We start from the raw sequence: 16,529 nt of genomic DNA on the forward strand, positions 1-16,529 counted from the left end.
CCGGTTCCATCATCCCATTCCTGCAAAAGGAGCTCATCCAACAAACAATTCATCAAATATCTATCCTCCATAGCGGCATCATTCCTCATTTTTATTGGTTTATATTTCTAGTACATCCATCAAACCTGTCAACCTAATGTTGCCATGATACCACCCACAGCATCGGCAACATGCTTGATACTCTCTGGTGAAGGGTGCCTCGATCTACTCAAGTTACACCGGGGTCACAAAAATGGATTTGCCGAAGGTGCACACACAGGCCCCCCTTTCTTTACCTGCCCACTGGAAACATGCTGTTACGCCTTTGTCAACACCAAGCACGTCGCTTGTACTCCACTCAGCGTCAACAATGTCTCTTTCCCACACGTACGATTCGATCGATCCTCGACACACCACAAGACAATGGCAATGTCGCTGTCAGAGCCTGGATCCGTTCCGTCAGAAAACAAAAACAAGTCGCATTCGCCAACATTAACGATGGATCGAGCTTGAAAGGAATGCAGGCCATTCTCACACCTGAACAAGCAGAAAGGTTAGATATTGCATATCCATATTAGTCACTTGTATGTAATGCTTACGTGTGTGGTTGTTATTGGTAGACTAAGCACTGGTGCTTGTGTTGAGCTTCAAGGATCCATGGTTGACAGCCCTGGCAAGGAACAAGGCAAAGAGTTGCAAGTTATTGGCGTGCGTGTATTGGGTGGATGTGATAGTGTAAGTCTTGTTGAACATCATTGATAGAGGTATCATTGCTAAATAGAATGTATGTATATGTATGCAGAGCTATCCTTTACAAAAGAAGCGTCATTCGCTTGAGTTTCTTCGTAGCATCAACCATCTTCGAGCACGTGGCAATACGGGTGGCGCTGTGTTGCGAGTACGACATGCTGCTGGTGAAGGTCTCCAAAAGTTCTTTGCTGTAAGGACCATAACTCTTTTATACATCATTGGGTAGGCTCACTGATAGATATTATTTTATTAGGAACACGAATTTGTTCAAGTACATACACCTATTTTGACATCCCATGATTGTGAAGGTGGAGGCGAAGTATTCAAAGTGGCACCAGCATCTACGCCCAGTGGCAAACCATCCGAAGAGTTCTTCAACAAGCCCGTGTTTTTGACAGTGTCTGGACAACTTCATGCTGAAATGTTAGCATCTGCTTTATCACGTGTATACACCTTTGGGCCTGTTTTTCGAGCCGAGGAGTCCGTAACATCACGTCATCTTGCTGAATTTTGGATGCTTGAAGCTGAAATGACATTTATCGACAAGCTGGATCAGTTATTAGATGTCACCGAAGGCAGCGTACAATATGCTACTCGTCATGTCATGGATCATTGTTCTGAAGATATCGCCTTTTTCAACAAGTTTGTGGATTCAACCTTGAGCGAACGTTTGGCGAAGAGTGTTGAGCAACCATTTGCACGTATGACATACACCGAAGCTATCGAGGTGTTGCAAAAGGCCAACAAGAAGTTTGAGTTTCCAACGGTGTGGGGATCCAGTTTACAATCCGAACATGAAAGATACCTTGCATCTGAATACTGCCAATCACCTGTTTTCGTCACGGATTATCCAACCGAGCAAAAGCCATTTTACATGCGAGCCAATTACGATGGCAAAACAGTTGCTTGCTTTGATTTGCTGTTGCCAGGTATCGGTGAATTGGTGGGTGGATCGATGCGTGAAGATCGTGATATACTTTTACAAGCCAAGATGGAAGCTGCTGGAATGGATATCGAGGAATATCAATGGTATCTCGATTTACGCAAGTATGGTAGTGCTCCCCATGGTGGATATGGTATTGGCTTTGAACGATTCTTGCTATGGTTGACGGGTCTCGAAAATGTGCGTGAGGTGGTTCCTGTACCTCGATGGGTTGGACATTGCAAATATTAGAACACACACAAACATACATACGTATACATGTAGAATCATATCCCCATTGTTTAGATTTGAATTTGTACAAAAGCATGAATATAGATCTTCTATGTACTATGATGATGTCTTTTTGCGTTTGGAGATCTTGTGTTGAATGGTGCCAGCTGCTTTGGATACTTGCTGCAACAAGTCTTTCCATGGTAGATTGACTATATTGGCATTCGTATAAAAGATATAGTCCATCCCTAATACATCGTGTGTTTATAAATGTGTTGCATCCAATGTATTCAAGACTTACCCTTGGGTGCTTGTTCTGGGAATATGACCTCGACAGCTGATTTGAGCCTTCGACTAGCCCGCCTTCGATACACGGCATGCTTGGATACAGCCTTTTTGCCACTAATCACAGTGACTCGAAAGTCGTTTGGCTTGATAGGGAAAGAACGTGGAGGGTATAGCGCTTTGACATTGAAAGACGATTGGGTGGCTGTGAATGGCGATAGCTTACTGAACATGGGTATAAGGTACTTGGCGGGTAATGCTGTGAGTTTGTGATGCTGTTGCAAGTATGCGCATGTACTAAATGGGAATCGTCCAAGCATAGTAGTCGAGGGCTGTAGTATGTAGTTGTTTATGAAGGCGGCGCGTAAATGGGATGTGTTGACAACACTGCTTTGGTTTTTTCACATTCAGGTGACACTCAACCCCCCACACACACAAAGCATTAGAGGCCCGTGCATGTATACTAGACTACGTGTCGTTGGTAGATTCATTTCCCACGTTGAGTGTAAAACTAAATAGACATTGGGGAAACCTAACTAGTACATAATATTACACGACATGACCATCGGGGAAGATGCTTCTTATCAACAACTTGTACCAATGTTATGATCTCGAATGTTGTTTAATGATATTAGTTTTGTTTGAAAAGGATCGTCTTGTAAACAATATCCTGAAATAAAAAGTCATTGGTTATCATGCACAACGACGTCGTTGAACATTGTACTATCATTTAGTAGCCACCGCTGATGATATTGTAAGAAAGGCTAATTGTGCAAAATGAAAGGAAAGCCCCCTTTGTACAAGATTTCCACCCCTCCCCTCCCCCAACATTATGGTTGGGGGAGAGTGAAATAGCCATGTGTGTGCCATTCGTCCACGTTCAACGTATGGCTAAGCACATACAATATACCTCTCTCTCCTTTTAGCCATTCTCGCAAAGGAAGCAAATAACTATGATTCTTATAGATACAACACCGATCAAAGAGGGGGAGACTAATTAGAGAGAAAAGGAATTGGGGGGAGTAGGATCATGCGTTTATGTTGTTGTTGTTGTGGTGGTGTTGTGTGAGAGTAATCCCTGTTGTGGTGGTGGCTTCAATAACTTTTTTTGCCTTGCACCCAAAAAAGTGTGTTTTCCCTTTTCCCCTTTCTTTTTTTCTTCTTGTATCGACAACATTATTGAAAAGAGACCAGGTACACCTTTCCCTTTGTTCTGTGCTGTTCTACATAGTGATGCTGATTACGCTATCTCCGCACATGGGTGCCTTTTGTCTCTGTGCCCATCCATTCTCCAGCTCAGTTCTCCTTTTTACACACACATTCACACACCCACACACACACACACTCATAACCAGACACTCACACTTTTTACTCTTTTATCAAAAGGTTGCTACTCCTCATTGACTCTTTTACATTGGCACTCATCCTCTTGCTTTAGAATGTCGTCTTCCCTTACGTTTCAGCTCCGTCAGCAACAGCAACAGCAGCAGGAACAGCAACAAAAGTTGCAACAGCAGCAGCAGCACCCCACTACCACCCATCAGAACATGGTCCTAGCACCAAGCAGCAATGACGGTCTTCCTTCACCTCCCAACTCATCTTATGGTGATGAGGCTACCACGGTTCACAATGACCTGGGACAAGGCGGTGTTACTATCAAGGAACCGCTACAGGAACGTAGAGACTCTTTGCCCACCCATTTTAATGCATTGACTTTGGAGCACTATTCGACGTCGCTACCAGAGAATTATACTATTGAGCATTCATCTGCACCTATTCCTATTACATCCTCCAATCCACATCCATCCACTACTCGGCGAGTGAGTGAAAGCCGGCAACATTCATCGATAGCACGGTCCTCTTCTGGATCTCCGTCACCCATGTTTTATCTGGGTTCTCCCACAGCCACGGCAGCCGCCACTGGTGGTCGCACTATCCGAAACAATGCCCGATTTAATAACCATGCCAACAATCATATCGCATCTACATCTCTGCCTGTATATACAACAACTACAACTACTACTACAACAACAACATCTCATCCTCATCACCACCACTCCTCAAGTACTACTACTACTACTACCAACAACAACAACAACAACATTACCAGTGCAAGTCTAGGGAAAAAGGCTGCTGGCAATAAGGTCCTTCATCGTTGTGAAGATTGTGGAAAGGTCTACAAACATTACAATTGCCTTGCCAAACATCGATGGGAGCATTCGGAAGAATGGGAATTGACAAGCAAGCTATTACTTACCAAGCATCAACAAGTCCAAATGCTGGAAGCAGCTGCCATTTTGGTAAGCTTGGATACTCAACGAGTCGAGCAAGAACAACAAAAGTTGCAACAACAACAGCAGTTGCAATTACAACAACAAAAAAATCGCCATTCTAGCAGCGATGAGGATGACGAAGACGATGATCAAGCTGGTGATGATGAATCGATCCACATTACCGACGACGACGATGATATTATTGTTGACATGGAAATGGACGACGTGGATACCAGCAACAAGGAACCTTCTTCTTCATACAGCCCCGCCTCCTCTTCAACCACCATTTCTATTGCATCTCCCTCGATTACTTCCAATCATATCAACAACAGTACTACATCATCCTCCCAACAATCTACTACTACTACAACCTTGTTGTCCAATGGTCATGCGTAGCATTCATTCGCTCTCTTGTTGTCTATATCTACTAGTCTCATCCATTACCAATCTTTACCCTTTTACTAAACCCCATCTTTTTTCTCACCCTCTCTTTCTCTCTCTCTCTCTCTCTTATCCTTTGACTTGCTCCATTGTTATGTCTCTTTGTTTCATCAATAACAAGGGATTCTTGATGTTACTTTAGGGAAACCCCTTGTGGCGTACAAATGTTACATGTGGCTGGAACGTAATAGTAGCTATAGAATCCAATTGAATGCTGTTCTCATTGAAGTATCTTGGCAATAAAATTGTGATCTCCTCCTGAGTTTAAGAGGGACAACGGGTGATCAAGTGAGCACATGACCCTGCCGAGAGAGAGATATTGGTTTCACCCATTTATCATAATGAGCTATGCGATCTATTTTTTTTTGAGTTGGCTTGCATCCTATTCATCAATCAAAATGATCTAAGATTGGTTGGTGTGTATTTACTTTTGTTTGCAGATCACTGTTCTATAGTATGGCATCGATTTGCTACAATGATAATCTCACTTGTGCATTGATGCTTTCTCAAGGTTCTCAAGGCTTACCCTTGGTGGCTATGTGATCCCACATCCCTTTCTCTACTAACCTCTTAACAACCCTCACACCACCAAAAAATACATCCCAAAAGACCCAAATCCTAGCCCACCCATAAATAAAACTTTTCCAGGGCATAAAAAGGGTTGGCCCCAGAGCGACTCGAACGCCCAACCTTCCGATCTGGAGTCGGATGCACTGCCATTTGTGCTATGGAACCTTGGTTTTCTTTGTTTCGGAAGTTACATGAAGTATCCAAGAGCTTCCTTTTGCGAAAAACAAAAAAGTAGTCCAATTGGGATGAAAATTGCACCATGATACAGCGGATTAAACGTAGATTATGATGGTAAAAGCAATGTATGGATATGGGAGGTCAATGTTGTGCAATTTAGAGTTGAAGGATGAATGATCAATTATTGGTCGGAGGATGGGTGGTGATCAAGTCTTATGAGTAACTTGAGCTCTACATAGTTGGATGTAACTAGGCTCTAGTAAGTATTGTGACTAGATTGGTTTTCTTTGTTTCGGAAGTTACATGAAGTATCCAATAGCTTCCTTTTGTGAAAATCAAAAAAGTGGTCCAATTGGGATGAAAATGGTACCATGATGCAGCGGATTAAACGTAGATTACGATGGTAAAAGCAATGTGGGGTTATGGGGGGCCAATGTCGTGTAATTTAGAGTTGAAGGATGAAAGATCAATCATTGGTCGGAGGATGGGTGGTGATCAAGTCTTATGAGTAACTTGAGCTCTACATAGTTGGATGTAACTAGGCTCTAGTAAGTATTGTGACTAGATTGGTTTTCTTTGTTTCGGAAGTTACATGAAGTATCCAAGAGCTTCCTTTTGTGAAAATCAAAAAGGTAGTCCAATTGGGATGAAAATTGTACCATGATGCAGCGGATTAAACGTAGATTATGATGGTAAAAGCAATGTGGGGTTATGGGAGGTCGATGTTATGTAATTTAGAGTTGAAGGATGAATAATCAATCATTGGTAGGAGGATGGGTGGTGATCAAGTCTTAAGAGTAACTTGATCTCTACATAGTTGGATGTAACTAGGCTCTAGTAAGTATTGTGACTAGATTGGTTTTCTTTGTTTCGGATGTTACATGAAGTATCCAAGAGCTTCCTTTTGCGAAAACCAAAAAAGTAGTCCAATTGGGATGAAAATTGCACCATGATGCAGCGGATTAAACGTAGATTACGATGGTAAAAGCAATGTATGGATATGGGAGGCCAATGTTGTATAATTTAGAGTTGAAGGATGAAAGATCAATCATTGGTCGGAGCATTTGAGGTAGGGGTGGATGGTTAAGTCTTTTGAGTAACTTGAGCTCTACATAGTTGGATGTAACTAGGCTCTAGTAAGTATTGTGACTAGATTGGTTTTCTTTGTTTCGGATGTTACATGAAGTATCCAAGAGCTTCCTTTTGCGAAAACCAAAAAAGTAGTCCAATTGATATGAAAATTGCACCATGATGCAGCGGATTAAACGTAGATTACGATGGTAAAAGCAATGTATGGATATGGGAGGTCAATGTTGTGTAATTTAGAGTTGAAGGATGGGTGATCAATCATTGGTCGGAGGATGGGTGGTGATCAAGTCTTATGAGTAACTTGAGCTCTACATAGTTGGATGTAACTAAGCTCTAGTAAATACTTCAACTAGAATCTTCGACCACTTTCCATAGCACTCAGCTCAAGTATATAAAAAGCTACATGAAAATGTAGATTATCAAGTATCAATTATTGGTCTGGGAGGAATCTTGAATTTGGATGACTCAAGTCTTATGATTATGTAGGGTTCAGATAGTTGGAGAGACTAGGTTCTAATAAAACAGTTGACTAGAACGTTTATGACTAGAAGGATTCAAGTAAGCTCCAGATGCTAACAAAACCAGATCCAGTAAATGTTGTAATGAGGACCATTCTCTTCCGCTACTCGCTTCTTCCCCTCCTACATTGACAACCTCCCCATTCTCAACTGCTTCCCCATTCAAGTACAACCAACCAATTCGTTCTACTTCAACCCATCATGTCAATCTTACAACTCTCTTGATCCGATTGTCTTTGACTGAATGGCAAGTCCATGGCGTGTACACAGCCTTCTTGTCACTCTTCTACAACACACGAGTCTCTTGACGCAACACACGATCTTGCACGCTCCTATACCACGACCAATCGTAACAGCATTCGTTCCAGCAATTGCCATTAGCAATGCCTTTACTCCATTGTATCAACAGCGTTCTTTATTTGCAGCAACCTGCCTTACAGCCTTGTTTACGTGAACAGCGGATAGCCATTGTATGTAGAAGCAGCTTTATTTACGCGTAGCAACTTGGTTCAATACATACAACTTCTTATGCATATGGATATGGATCTGAATATTGGTTTGGTGTATGGGATGGAAGGAATTGGGTATACGCAACACGTTGAGTTCCCTTGACCCATTCAGAGCATGATGTCTAGTTTGGATGAAACCATGTCAGCCATCAAGTACGCCGCAATGCAAGCAATCTTCACCTGGTTGAGCTACCATAGAAAATGATGACCAAGAAAGCGATTGATCAATAGCCGGATGGAAAAGAAAGCACACCCATGATGGATGGATGCAATCAAGTGCAGTGATGGGGAGTCTTGGAATGTTGCTTTGGTTACTTGGCACATCTTCAGCAAGAAGGAAGGGTCATGTTACATGGATACGGCTGGGGTTGATGATGGATTGGATGGCATGGATAAGAGGGCTTATATATTTGGCGAGGGGCGGTTTGCCGCAATGGATGATGATGCTTATGGTGGCAGCAACCAAGAATACTATGACCTTGTGTATCTCAGATCCTGAACGACAATCGATCTTACCAAGACGCAAGGCAATCAAGAATATACAAGCGCAAGCACACATTTGTGATCAAAATCCAGCTGAGAACACGTAGGATATAGAGGTATTTTACGGGAGGTCGTGTTGTATAATCGAAGCTAGATCTGAGGTGGGGTAAGAGTGGGTGGAATTTGATGATTGTGTCTTATAATGAGGTTCTAGATTCTAGATAGTTGAAGGAACATGAAAAACACATACATGAGGAACCCATGCCAAAAGCTTTTATTATCAGCGTTTACAAGAACATGGCATCAAAATCACTGCAAATATGGGATTGATTATCTGGTGATGGTTGTATGGTGTTGGGTATGCATTTCCGGATCCATCTGCGCCTGCGTGTGGATAAAGATGACTGAGATGGTGCTTTTTGAGGATTCTTCCATGATCGATCAGTATAGATCCAGCCTTCTTCTCCTGGGTGAACCACAACCTATGCAAATGTATTAGTAACAATCCACCCATGGTTGCTTCCACTACCACAATATTGACCTCTATAAATAAATACCAATCAGTATTGCTTTATCCCGAACATCCAATTATGAATCATGTATTTACCTATTCCAAGATATGGTTCTTGCCATGGTCCCTCTTTATCCACTACCCATTCAGAATCTTGTTGCCATTGGAAACCTTGAGGAGGTTGCAGCTTACAAGGAGGAGGAAACGAAAGCGATCCCGACAAATTGCTCCAAGCACTTCTCTTGTCCCCAGGCTCCAGCTAGTTTGAATCAATCATCATGCCTAATAAAGCACATAGTCTCGTCACATACCTTTGATACAAAATGGTTGCCACCATCATAGGATCGTTGATTCTCAAAGATGGATACTATGCGAGTTGTAATGGAACTAGGTTCATTTGAATCGGAAGTTGGTGGTTGGAATGCGTTCAGTGGTGATATAATCTTTTTGAAAAAGCGTCGATCTTGTTGTATGAGATGCATCAATGCTTTGGCAAAGCGTGTGTTGGCGAAAAAGACTGCAAGACCGGCAAAGAGAAATACGTAGTTGAGAGGGATGATGGATACCAAAATAAAAGTGACAAGAGAAGATACCACCAAAAGTTGTCTGAATTGAGCCATGGGTGTATCGGATCGTGACCAATGTTGTGCATAGTGTAGAAGCATGTCATGCACATCTGAAAACTCGCCCATGGTGTTTTGAATGTTTTGTAGATTCTTGCGATACTCGGGCGATGTATTACCAGACATTGCCAAAAGCGGGATACCCATATTGAGTGCATTAGCAAATACACCACCACCTCCTCCACCGCCACTGCTACTGGATCCAGCCGTATCATTGATATTGGTATCGAGGTCTGGTTGATTATCTGATGTTGTTGGTTCTTGTGAATGTGTACGAATGTTGAATGAGGTGCTCTTTGTTGGTTGTTGATTGCTGGTAGTAGCAGATGGTTGTGTCTCCATGGATACGTCATTCTCCTCCTTGACAGGACCATGTCTCAAAAGAAAGGAAATAGCCAGCTGAGGCACAACGAGGAGAAGCTTGGGATACATACATACAAGGGAATACACCAATATCGCAATCCATGTATCCAATGGCTTTTCCCAACTGATGAGCAGTATGATTGAATCTCGTAAAGCAAAGACGGGTCCGCATCTCCCGATAAAGCGTGAAAAATTCTTGGCAGTGGTTTGTGGGTTGAGTGGCGGCTGATGCTCGAGATATTCACTGACAGGCATTCGCTTTGCTGCTTTCTCATCAGCTTCAGCAGAGGCAGCAATCAATACATCCTTGATGAGATCCACGGTTGATATCTCTCGTTTTGCATCTGCTCGATCATCATCATCATGTTCGCTATCGCGTCGTTTCTTTATTCGATCATGAGGTATCTCGTTTTGGATATTCAAGAGTGCACGTTCAGCTGGTGTTTTGTTGTTGCTGTTGCTGCATGCTGTTCGGTTCGTTGATATCGCCTTATTCTTGCACCCATAGTGACACGTATATCCACACCCTAAAAGGCGTCGACATGGCAACTTGATGAGCATGGCAATGTAGATCTCAACTCTCTCCCTAGGTCATTTGCTACCTGTGCACTGTAAACCTTGAGATTTCAAGCCCCAAATAAAGCCAGAGCAGTAATCGCAATAAGTGAATCGAGAAAAAGTAGCTGATTGAAAACGGTGTCTGTGCTCCATGGTGAAACAAGCAATTGACAACAGTGTGACAAGAGGTCCATGCGCGCCTCGATGTAATGTTAAATTTTGGGAGTCCGCAACTTTATGCAAGTGGATGGGATGATTGTACTAGATTACACGTTAATAGGAAAAGGGTGGGCGTGTGTGAGTGCGTGATGTATAAAAGGAAGATTATGTAGGGAATAAGGCAAGCATGAGATATGAATACTATTGTATGAGATGCATAGAATGGGTTGATTGTTGTGGCTCAGTCTTTTCGTGGTCGTTCAAGTGATCCAGTGACAGATGTACCAATGGCAGCGGCTACTGCAGCAGTAATACCGACTGTGGTGTATGCAATCTTTTGTGGAGTGCTAACGAACATGGTCAAGGATCGCCGAAGTACGTGTTCAACAGGACCCCGTAAAAAGATATAAAGAACGACCCAATAGATAGCACCTTTGTATGCAAAGGAAAGGCGGAATATTCGTCGTGTCCATCGAATCACACGTTGTTCAATACGTTGCATTTGTACGCGTAAAGGTGATAATGCGTATGCTGATTGAGGAACATCGGGAGGTAACAAATGAGGAAAATGGGGTGTATGCCGCTTGAATTCCTCAACTTCATGTCCTTCTAGAAGCATGAATTGCTCTTGATCCTCTTTGACGGTAGCCAGCCGATCCGCCAATAAAAGTCCATCAATACCCATTGAAAGTTGTTCAGATGTAAACGTGTAAGGTTGTTGACGTTGATGAGAATAGCCAAGAAAAGATGTCAAGAATGCTGTACCCATATGCAATCCAGTCCAATGATAAAAGTTCCTGCTCTTGTTGGGCGGCATGGCTGAGAACCAAGCAACTTGTTGTTGTTGTTGTTCAGATAGCACAGGTGTCATTGTTCCTGGAGTGGCATATTGGCTAAGGCTGCTAAATGGTGTCGTTGAGAAGATATCATTGGCATCAAAGAATTCGTCTGATGAGATGGAAGTGCTTCGGGATGGGCGTATGCTCAATGGCGGTGATGCCGATCGCAAATCAGGTGATGGTTCCACAAGGGATGGTCCCGTGGCAGGCTTGCCTGTTCCATATTCGTGTAGTGCTGTATCCTTTTCCATAGACCACTCGAAGTCATCCTCTCCACCCAGTTCTATATCATACCTTCATTAGCAAATCATATCATGCAACCATGTCTTCCTCTTTTACCTTTTAATAGGTTCTCGGGATCAATGAAATCAGTCATTTCTTTGGCGGAAGGGAAACTGATACGGCTACGTGCTTCCTCGCTGATAATAAACTTGACCATTTGCCATAGACCTTGATACATCCATCCGAAATTCATGACATAGATCGATCCCATGGATCCGGGAAAACGGTTATCCATAATGTCCATGATAGATCTCACGAGTTGAGCATCCTGTGTATCCAAACAAAGGAGAATTAACAAACAATCATCCCTTCATGCATCGAAAGAAAAAAGAGCCATACCACGGGTATAAAAGGTGCTTTACCAATGTCGATAACAACGGCCATTTGTGAGACCAATGGACATGGGTCACGATGGTATTGATTGTTACACGTGATGTCCAGCATGATCTTGCGCACCATTTCCATAACCAAACAAGCGTAGGGTTGCATGAGCTCAGTCAGTGTCGCAGACTTGTCGTGGAATTGGGGAAAGTATCGCATCCGCACAATCGCTATAGGTCGTCCTAGTCGATCTTGCTTATGAAAGAATGCAAATCCACCATCATCGAAAAACTCGTTTGCCACCGATTCATACGTCATTCGAGCAACACCCTTTTCTTGTCGCCACCGTATCGTATCCAGTAAACGTTCATGTGCTTTTGTCTCGTCAAACTGGCTCCCACTCAAGTATCGAAACAGTGTCACTATTATGCACATACGATAGACATTAGTTGACTTGTTGTCCTTTCATTCAAGCATTGCAATAATAAAGTGGACTTGCCATGGTCTTGCAAGTAATCTCTTGCGTCTTGAAGATCCTCGGGCGAAAAGTCGAGTAATTCAATGTCGTGCTCAAGTCGTTCTCGTAAATGGCTGATGTCTTGAGCATGTTCTTGGAATTGTGAGTTGAGAAGAACGGCCTTTTCACGCAGGAAAGGCAGCATAGGGGGAGAAAGGAATAAAGGAAGAGGAGAGGAATGTTGACAAGCTATACCCGACATGAGCTATCTGCTATTTTCGGCCGTAAGCTCAGCATCCAATGACGACGGCCATTTCTACATTGAATGCCTATTGTTCTCAGCTTGACATGTTGCGTTCGGACCATCCTCGCATGGTTGTCTTGTAAAATAAGCTCAAAGGTATCCAAAGGGTATGCTTTCCAACATTGAAGAAAAATCTCCTTCATGCTTAATATGGCACGTACTATGTCACTATTCATTGTTTCATAAGCACAAAGAGCCCATCCAATATTATAGCAATCATCGCGTGGATTACAAGTGATCATTGTGACCTTGCAACAAAGGTATCAATCTATATCTAAATTCTCTTTGATTGCGTTGTTGGAATGGCATGGGCCAGGGTCCGGAAGCAACGAATGGCCGAGTTTCAGGAGATGAGGCGGATCGGTCAACTTTCAAGGGGGAGGGGGGGGGGAAGGAAAACATTGATAGATGCTGTACGTAACTTTGATGTCGCCCTACTTTGATGATGGATGTACATACTTGATTTCTACTATTGATCAATGCTTCACATACAAAATCATCTCATCTAGGAGCTGAATGCCTTGAGTTTGTTGCCTATTATCAAGGATCATAAATCAAAAGTGGGATTTCGACTTTCGACAGGTTAAGGTTTAATCCTATACGCAGAAAATGGCCCATGTAAGGCAATAAAAAGTTCATCAAGAAAAGGGTAATGGAATCTTTCAAAGGTATTCAATGGCCTTCAAAGGCAAAGACCACTTTGTTTTACATCTCTTGCCATTGCAATCGCATGAGATATTATTGTTGTATGATGATAAAAAGGAATACTTGTTACAAATATGTTTACTATGTACACTAGGGAACGGGGGAATACTAGTAAATGTAGAGATTGATAGCATTGGTTTCCTGACGGCACTCAAAAGCCATTTGTATATCATCATCCGAGCCAATCGTAATCATGTCACCATCTTCATCCCGATATTTAAGTGTCATGGGCCTTCCTTGAAAGGATTTTTCAGAATGACCAACGCTGCATTGTCGCATCTTGGCTTCGGCACGTTGAAGAAGCTCCTTGTAGCGGATATTCATGGGTGCAATAACCAGATACAGCTCGTTCTTGTAGTAAAGCCGGATCTTGATATTATCCACGAGTTCAAATGAGGACGCACTGCTGGTACTGCTACTGCTTAGAAAGGCGGCTTGTTGTGATACCACATCCAAAGGATGAAGAGCATCTTGATACCAAGACTGGCTGATGTTGGGACTACTCTTGGATCGTGTTCGAGTCATTAATGGTGCACCAACAGCATTACCAAAGTCATCCTCCTCGTCCTCTTCTGGAAGTTCTTCTTCATCCATGCCAGCTTCAGCAATACTGTTATCGGTAAAAGGTGGCCCTGAGGAATCACTTGGCTTACGTGGAATCGACCATGATGAAAAGCTGACACCGCCAATGCTGCTACATACGGATGCACGTGTGGATATGGTAGATGGTGTTGGCGGATAAGAAGGTGATAATGGCGATGAAGGGTAAAAGAGGGGTGGTTGTGGCGATGATGATGCAAATGAGAAATAATCTTCTTTGCCGGGAAGAGGTGGCAATACCATTCCAGGTGTGCTGGTGACATTTTGCATGGCCTTTTCTGCTAGTCGGCTTTTTGGGTATCCTGCATCATCTTCTTCATCCACCAAACGTGTCGTATCGTTGTCATCATCGTGATGTTGTTGCTCATTGTTGTTGTTGTTGTATCCACGAGAATGTATTGATGGTGAAGGAGGAGGACCCCATTGTGTTGTCGTGTTGTCTTCAACAGGTAATGCTGGTGCAGCAGGCCGTGGTACCATAGTGGATATCTTTGTAGTTGATCCCGTTCGTGCACGTGCCTTTTCAAATTGAATGCGTTTGGTGAATGCTTCATTCCATTGTTTGAGCTGTTCTTTGTTTCGGCATTTGATTGTGCAGGAGGTGATGGTGTAATTTGATGTCTTGTGATCCCTTTCAGACCAAAACATCTTGAGCATGTATTGCCCTAGGTGAAAGAGAAAAAAAAAGTCAATTGGATGTTGATTATAGCAAAATGGTTGAATGATGACATACCTAGTAAGCTTGTATCAGCCACCTGGACCATTTGAGATACAGGGATACGGCCACGCACCGTGAGTGCTTGGGTATTGATATCCTTTGATTTCTTCTTTTTGACCGAAATGCTACTCGACTTCCTCAAAGGCACGTGCTCGCAAATCAATAACGCCTTTTCAAAGAGGTACAATTGAACATGATTCTCAACACCGTGTCGTTCCAAATCGAAGTTCTCATGCAAGAGCAACAAGCCAAAGCTGGGGATCTCTCGCTTCCACTTGTCTTTGACTCGATTGATGATGTTTTGTACCACTGTAGCATTCTCCTGACCACGTTTCGTCTCGTTGATCTTTGTGGTGACTCGTTGAATGGCTTCCAATCCTTGTTTGAGCTCATCATACGTTGCCCACTCTTCCGGTGTTGCCTTGATTAGCTCCTGGAGCAAAAGCGGATACTTGCACACACGTTGAACAGGCTTGATAAGCATTGATGGCAACTCGAAATGAGGATTCATGATGTAGGCTAACTTTTGAAGCTTGCCCGTTTCTTGTAAAATGGTATCTTGAGCTCGTTGGATATTGGCGCAGTAGGGTTCATAAACCGAAAATCCTTCTTCCATGTCGATGAACAGTTTTCCAAAGCGTTGTTCAGCTGGTGGACAAGTGTTGATGATATCCTCGGCATATGCAAGTAGTCGTCTTTGAAATTTTAGCAAATTGTCGAGGTTGGCGAAAATGCGTCTGAGTAGTGGGATAGGCAATACATGTTGTGATTGTGCTTCCATCCGATAATACTATTGTGTGTGTGTTACCAAGTCAACTACTGGTTGTCATGGCATTGGCAAGTTTGTTTTTGTTGCTTACCTCCAATGCATCGAGATCTTGTACATAGCGACGTTCTGTGTCTATTAATTCTGTCAACACCCTTTCTCGTGTGTTGGAGCTATCCATTGGTTTGGCATGTTGCTGTTCATTGGCTTGATTCAATTTCTTCAAAAGATGTTGTAGTGTTTGAATGACCTGATGGAAGGGGAAAGGAGAAGGAAAGGGACGAGGTGGAAGAAATCAGAAAACAAGAATCCCAACATCCATAAAAAGCAAGCACGGACACATGCAACTTTACCTTGGGAAAGCCCTGCTCCTCTTTATGGAAAAGATCATTGACTGTAAACAAATCCTTATGATCCATGCCGAGTCTTCCATGACATGCCACAATAAAATGGCCCACGCAGGCTTGTGGGTTCTTGGTAGATCCATCACGTTGGGTATAATCAATAGGTGATTGGGGACACAAGGCATTGAATAATTGACACAGCGGAACGCCCTTTTTGCATAAAGATTCAAGTTTGGCGATAGGATTGTCGTTGATTGCTGTTGTTGTTGCCGAGGATAGTTCGGGATAATGCACGTCAAGCCCTGGGACTGATGATCTCAATTCAAGTAGAATCGCATTGCATATATTAGGTAGAGATACAGTGTTGTCGTTGTTGTGCATGATTGGGTGATACACACACAGGGAAGCAACAGGTTGAGCAATGGCGAAATGGGCAATGAGTAAATGAGGTGAATGAGAGAAAAAGACAAGTGAAATGGGGAAGAGAAAGAGAGAGAGAGGTAGGTTGTAAGAAAAAGATAAAGGGCTTTCGAGTAAGAGGGAGAGGAAAAGAGAGAGAGAAAGAGATGGAGGGGGTGTCTTGATCTTGAACGGCATCACCATGCGGACGGCTTCCATTGTTACACTTTACTCCAAACATCCGTGCATTATTACTACCCTTGCTTACCCTATCTCTCTTTCTCTCTCTCTCTCTTTCATTCATCTTCTTTCCCCTTGATTTTCTTTTTTAATGGTTTGCAATCCTCCCCCTT

General features: G+C 42.9%; 6 protein-coding genes and 1 non-coding gene across 7 annotated transcripts; 2 read left to right on the forward strand and 5 right to left on the reverse strand.

Annotated features, from left to right (window-relative positions):
* Positions 1 to 290: 290 nt before the first annotated feature.
* O0I10_008921 (asparagine-tRNA ligase) lies at positions 291 to 1,903 on the forward strand (the record flags this gene model as incomplete). The annotated part of the gene is made up of 4 exons (XM_058488921.1): positions 291 to 532; positions 600 to 714; positions 782 to 919; positions 983 to 1,903. 4 exons carry the CDS (start codon positions 291 to 293, stop codon positions 1,901 to 1,903), a joined length of 1,416 nt encoding a protein of 471 aa, XP_058340341.1.
* A 96-nt stretch (positions 1,904 to 1,999) lies between these two features.
* On the reverse strand, positions 2,000 to 2,487 carry O0I10_008922 (ribonuclease P protein component; the record flags this gene model as incomplete). Its single annotated transcript, XM_058488922.1, has 2 exons — positions 2,000 to 2,130; positions 2,184 to 2,487. The coding sequence occupies 2 exons, from the start codon at positions 2,485 to 2,487 to the stop codon at positions 2,000 to 2,002; spliced, it is 435 nt and encodes a 144-aa protein (XP_058340342.1).
* A 1,119-nt stretch (positions 2,488 to 3,606) lies between these two features.
* On the forward strand, positions 3,607 to 4,836 carry O0I10_008923 (uncharacterized protein; the record flags this gene model as incomplete). Its single annotated transcript, XM_058488923.1, has 1 exon — positions 3,607 to 4,836. The coding sequence occupies one exon, from the start codon at positions 3,607 to 3,609 to the stop codon at positions 4,834 to 4,836; it is 1,230 nt and encodes a 409-aa protein (XP_058340343.1).
* A 707-nt stretch (positions 4,837 to 5,543) lies between these two features.
* On the reverse strand, positions 5,544 to 5,616 carry O0I10_008924. The gene has a single exon. It is a non-coding gene; the product is annotated as a tRNA-Trp (tRNA).
* Positions 5,617 to 8,709: 3,093 nt separating this feature from the next.
* Positions 8,710 to 10,435, reverse strand: O0I10_008925 (uncharacterized protein; the record flags this gene model as incomplete). Its single annotated transcript, XM_058488924.1, has 4 exons — positions 8,710 to 8,768; positions 8,835 to 8,997; positions 9,050 to 10,251; positions 10,327 to 10,435. The coding sequence occupies 4 exons, from the start codon at positions 10,433 to 10,435 to the stop codon at positions 8,710 to 8,712; spliced, it is 1,533 nt and encodes a 510-aa protein (XP_058340344.1).
* Positions 10,436 to 10,682: 247 nt separating this feature from the next.
* O0I10_008926 (uncharacterized protein) lies at positions 10,683 to 12,545 on the reverse strand (the record flags this gene model as incomplete). The annotated part of the gene is made up of 4 exons (XM_058488925.1): positions 10,683 to 11,563; positions 11,620 to 11,830; positions 11,902 to 12,305; positions 12,383 to 12,545. The coding sequence occupies 4 exons, from the start codon at positions 12,543 to 12,545 to the stop codon at positions 10,683 to 10,685; spliced, it is 1,659 nt and encodes a 552-aa protein (XP_058340345.1).
* A 912-nt stretch (positions 12,546 to 13,457) lies between these two features.
* On the reverse strand, positions 13,458 to 16,158 carry O0I10_008927 (uncharacterized protein; the record flags this gene model as incomplete). The annotated part of the gene is made up of 4 exons (XM_058488926.1): positions 13,458 to 14,614; positions 14,683 to 15,457; positions 15,528 to 15,683; positions 15,787 to 16,158. The coding sequence occupies 4 exons, from the start codon at positions 16,156 to 16,158 to the stop codon at positions 13,458 to 13,460; spliced, it is 2,460 nt and encodes an 819-aa protein (XP_058340346.1).
* Between the last annotated feature and the right edge of the window lie 371 nt (positions 16,159 to 16,529).

This window comes from Lichtheimia ornata (genome assembly GCF_029851405.1).
Source record: "Lichtheimia ornata isolate CBS 291.66 chromosome Unknown scaffold00049, whole genome shotgun sequence".
Classification (NCBI taxonomy): Eukaryota; Fungi; Mucoromycota; class Mucoromycetes; order Mucorales; family Lichtheimiaceae; genus Lichtheimia; species Lichtheimia ornata.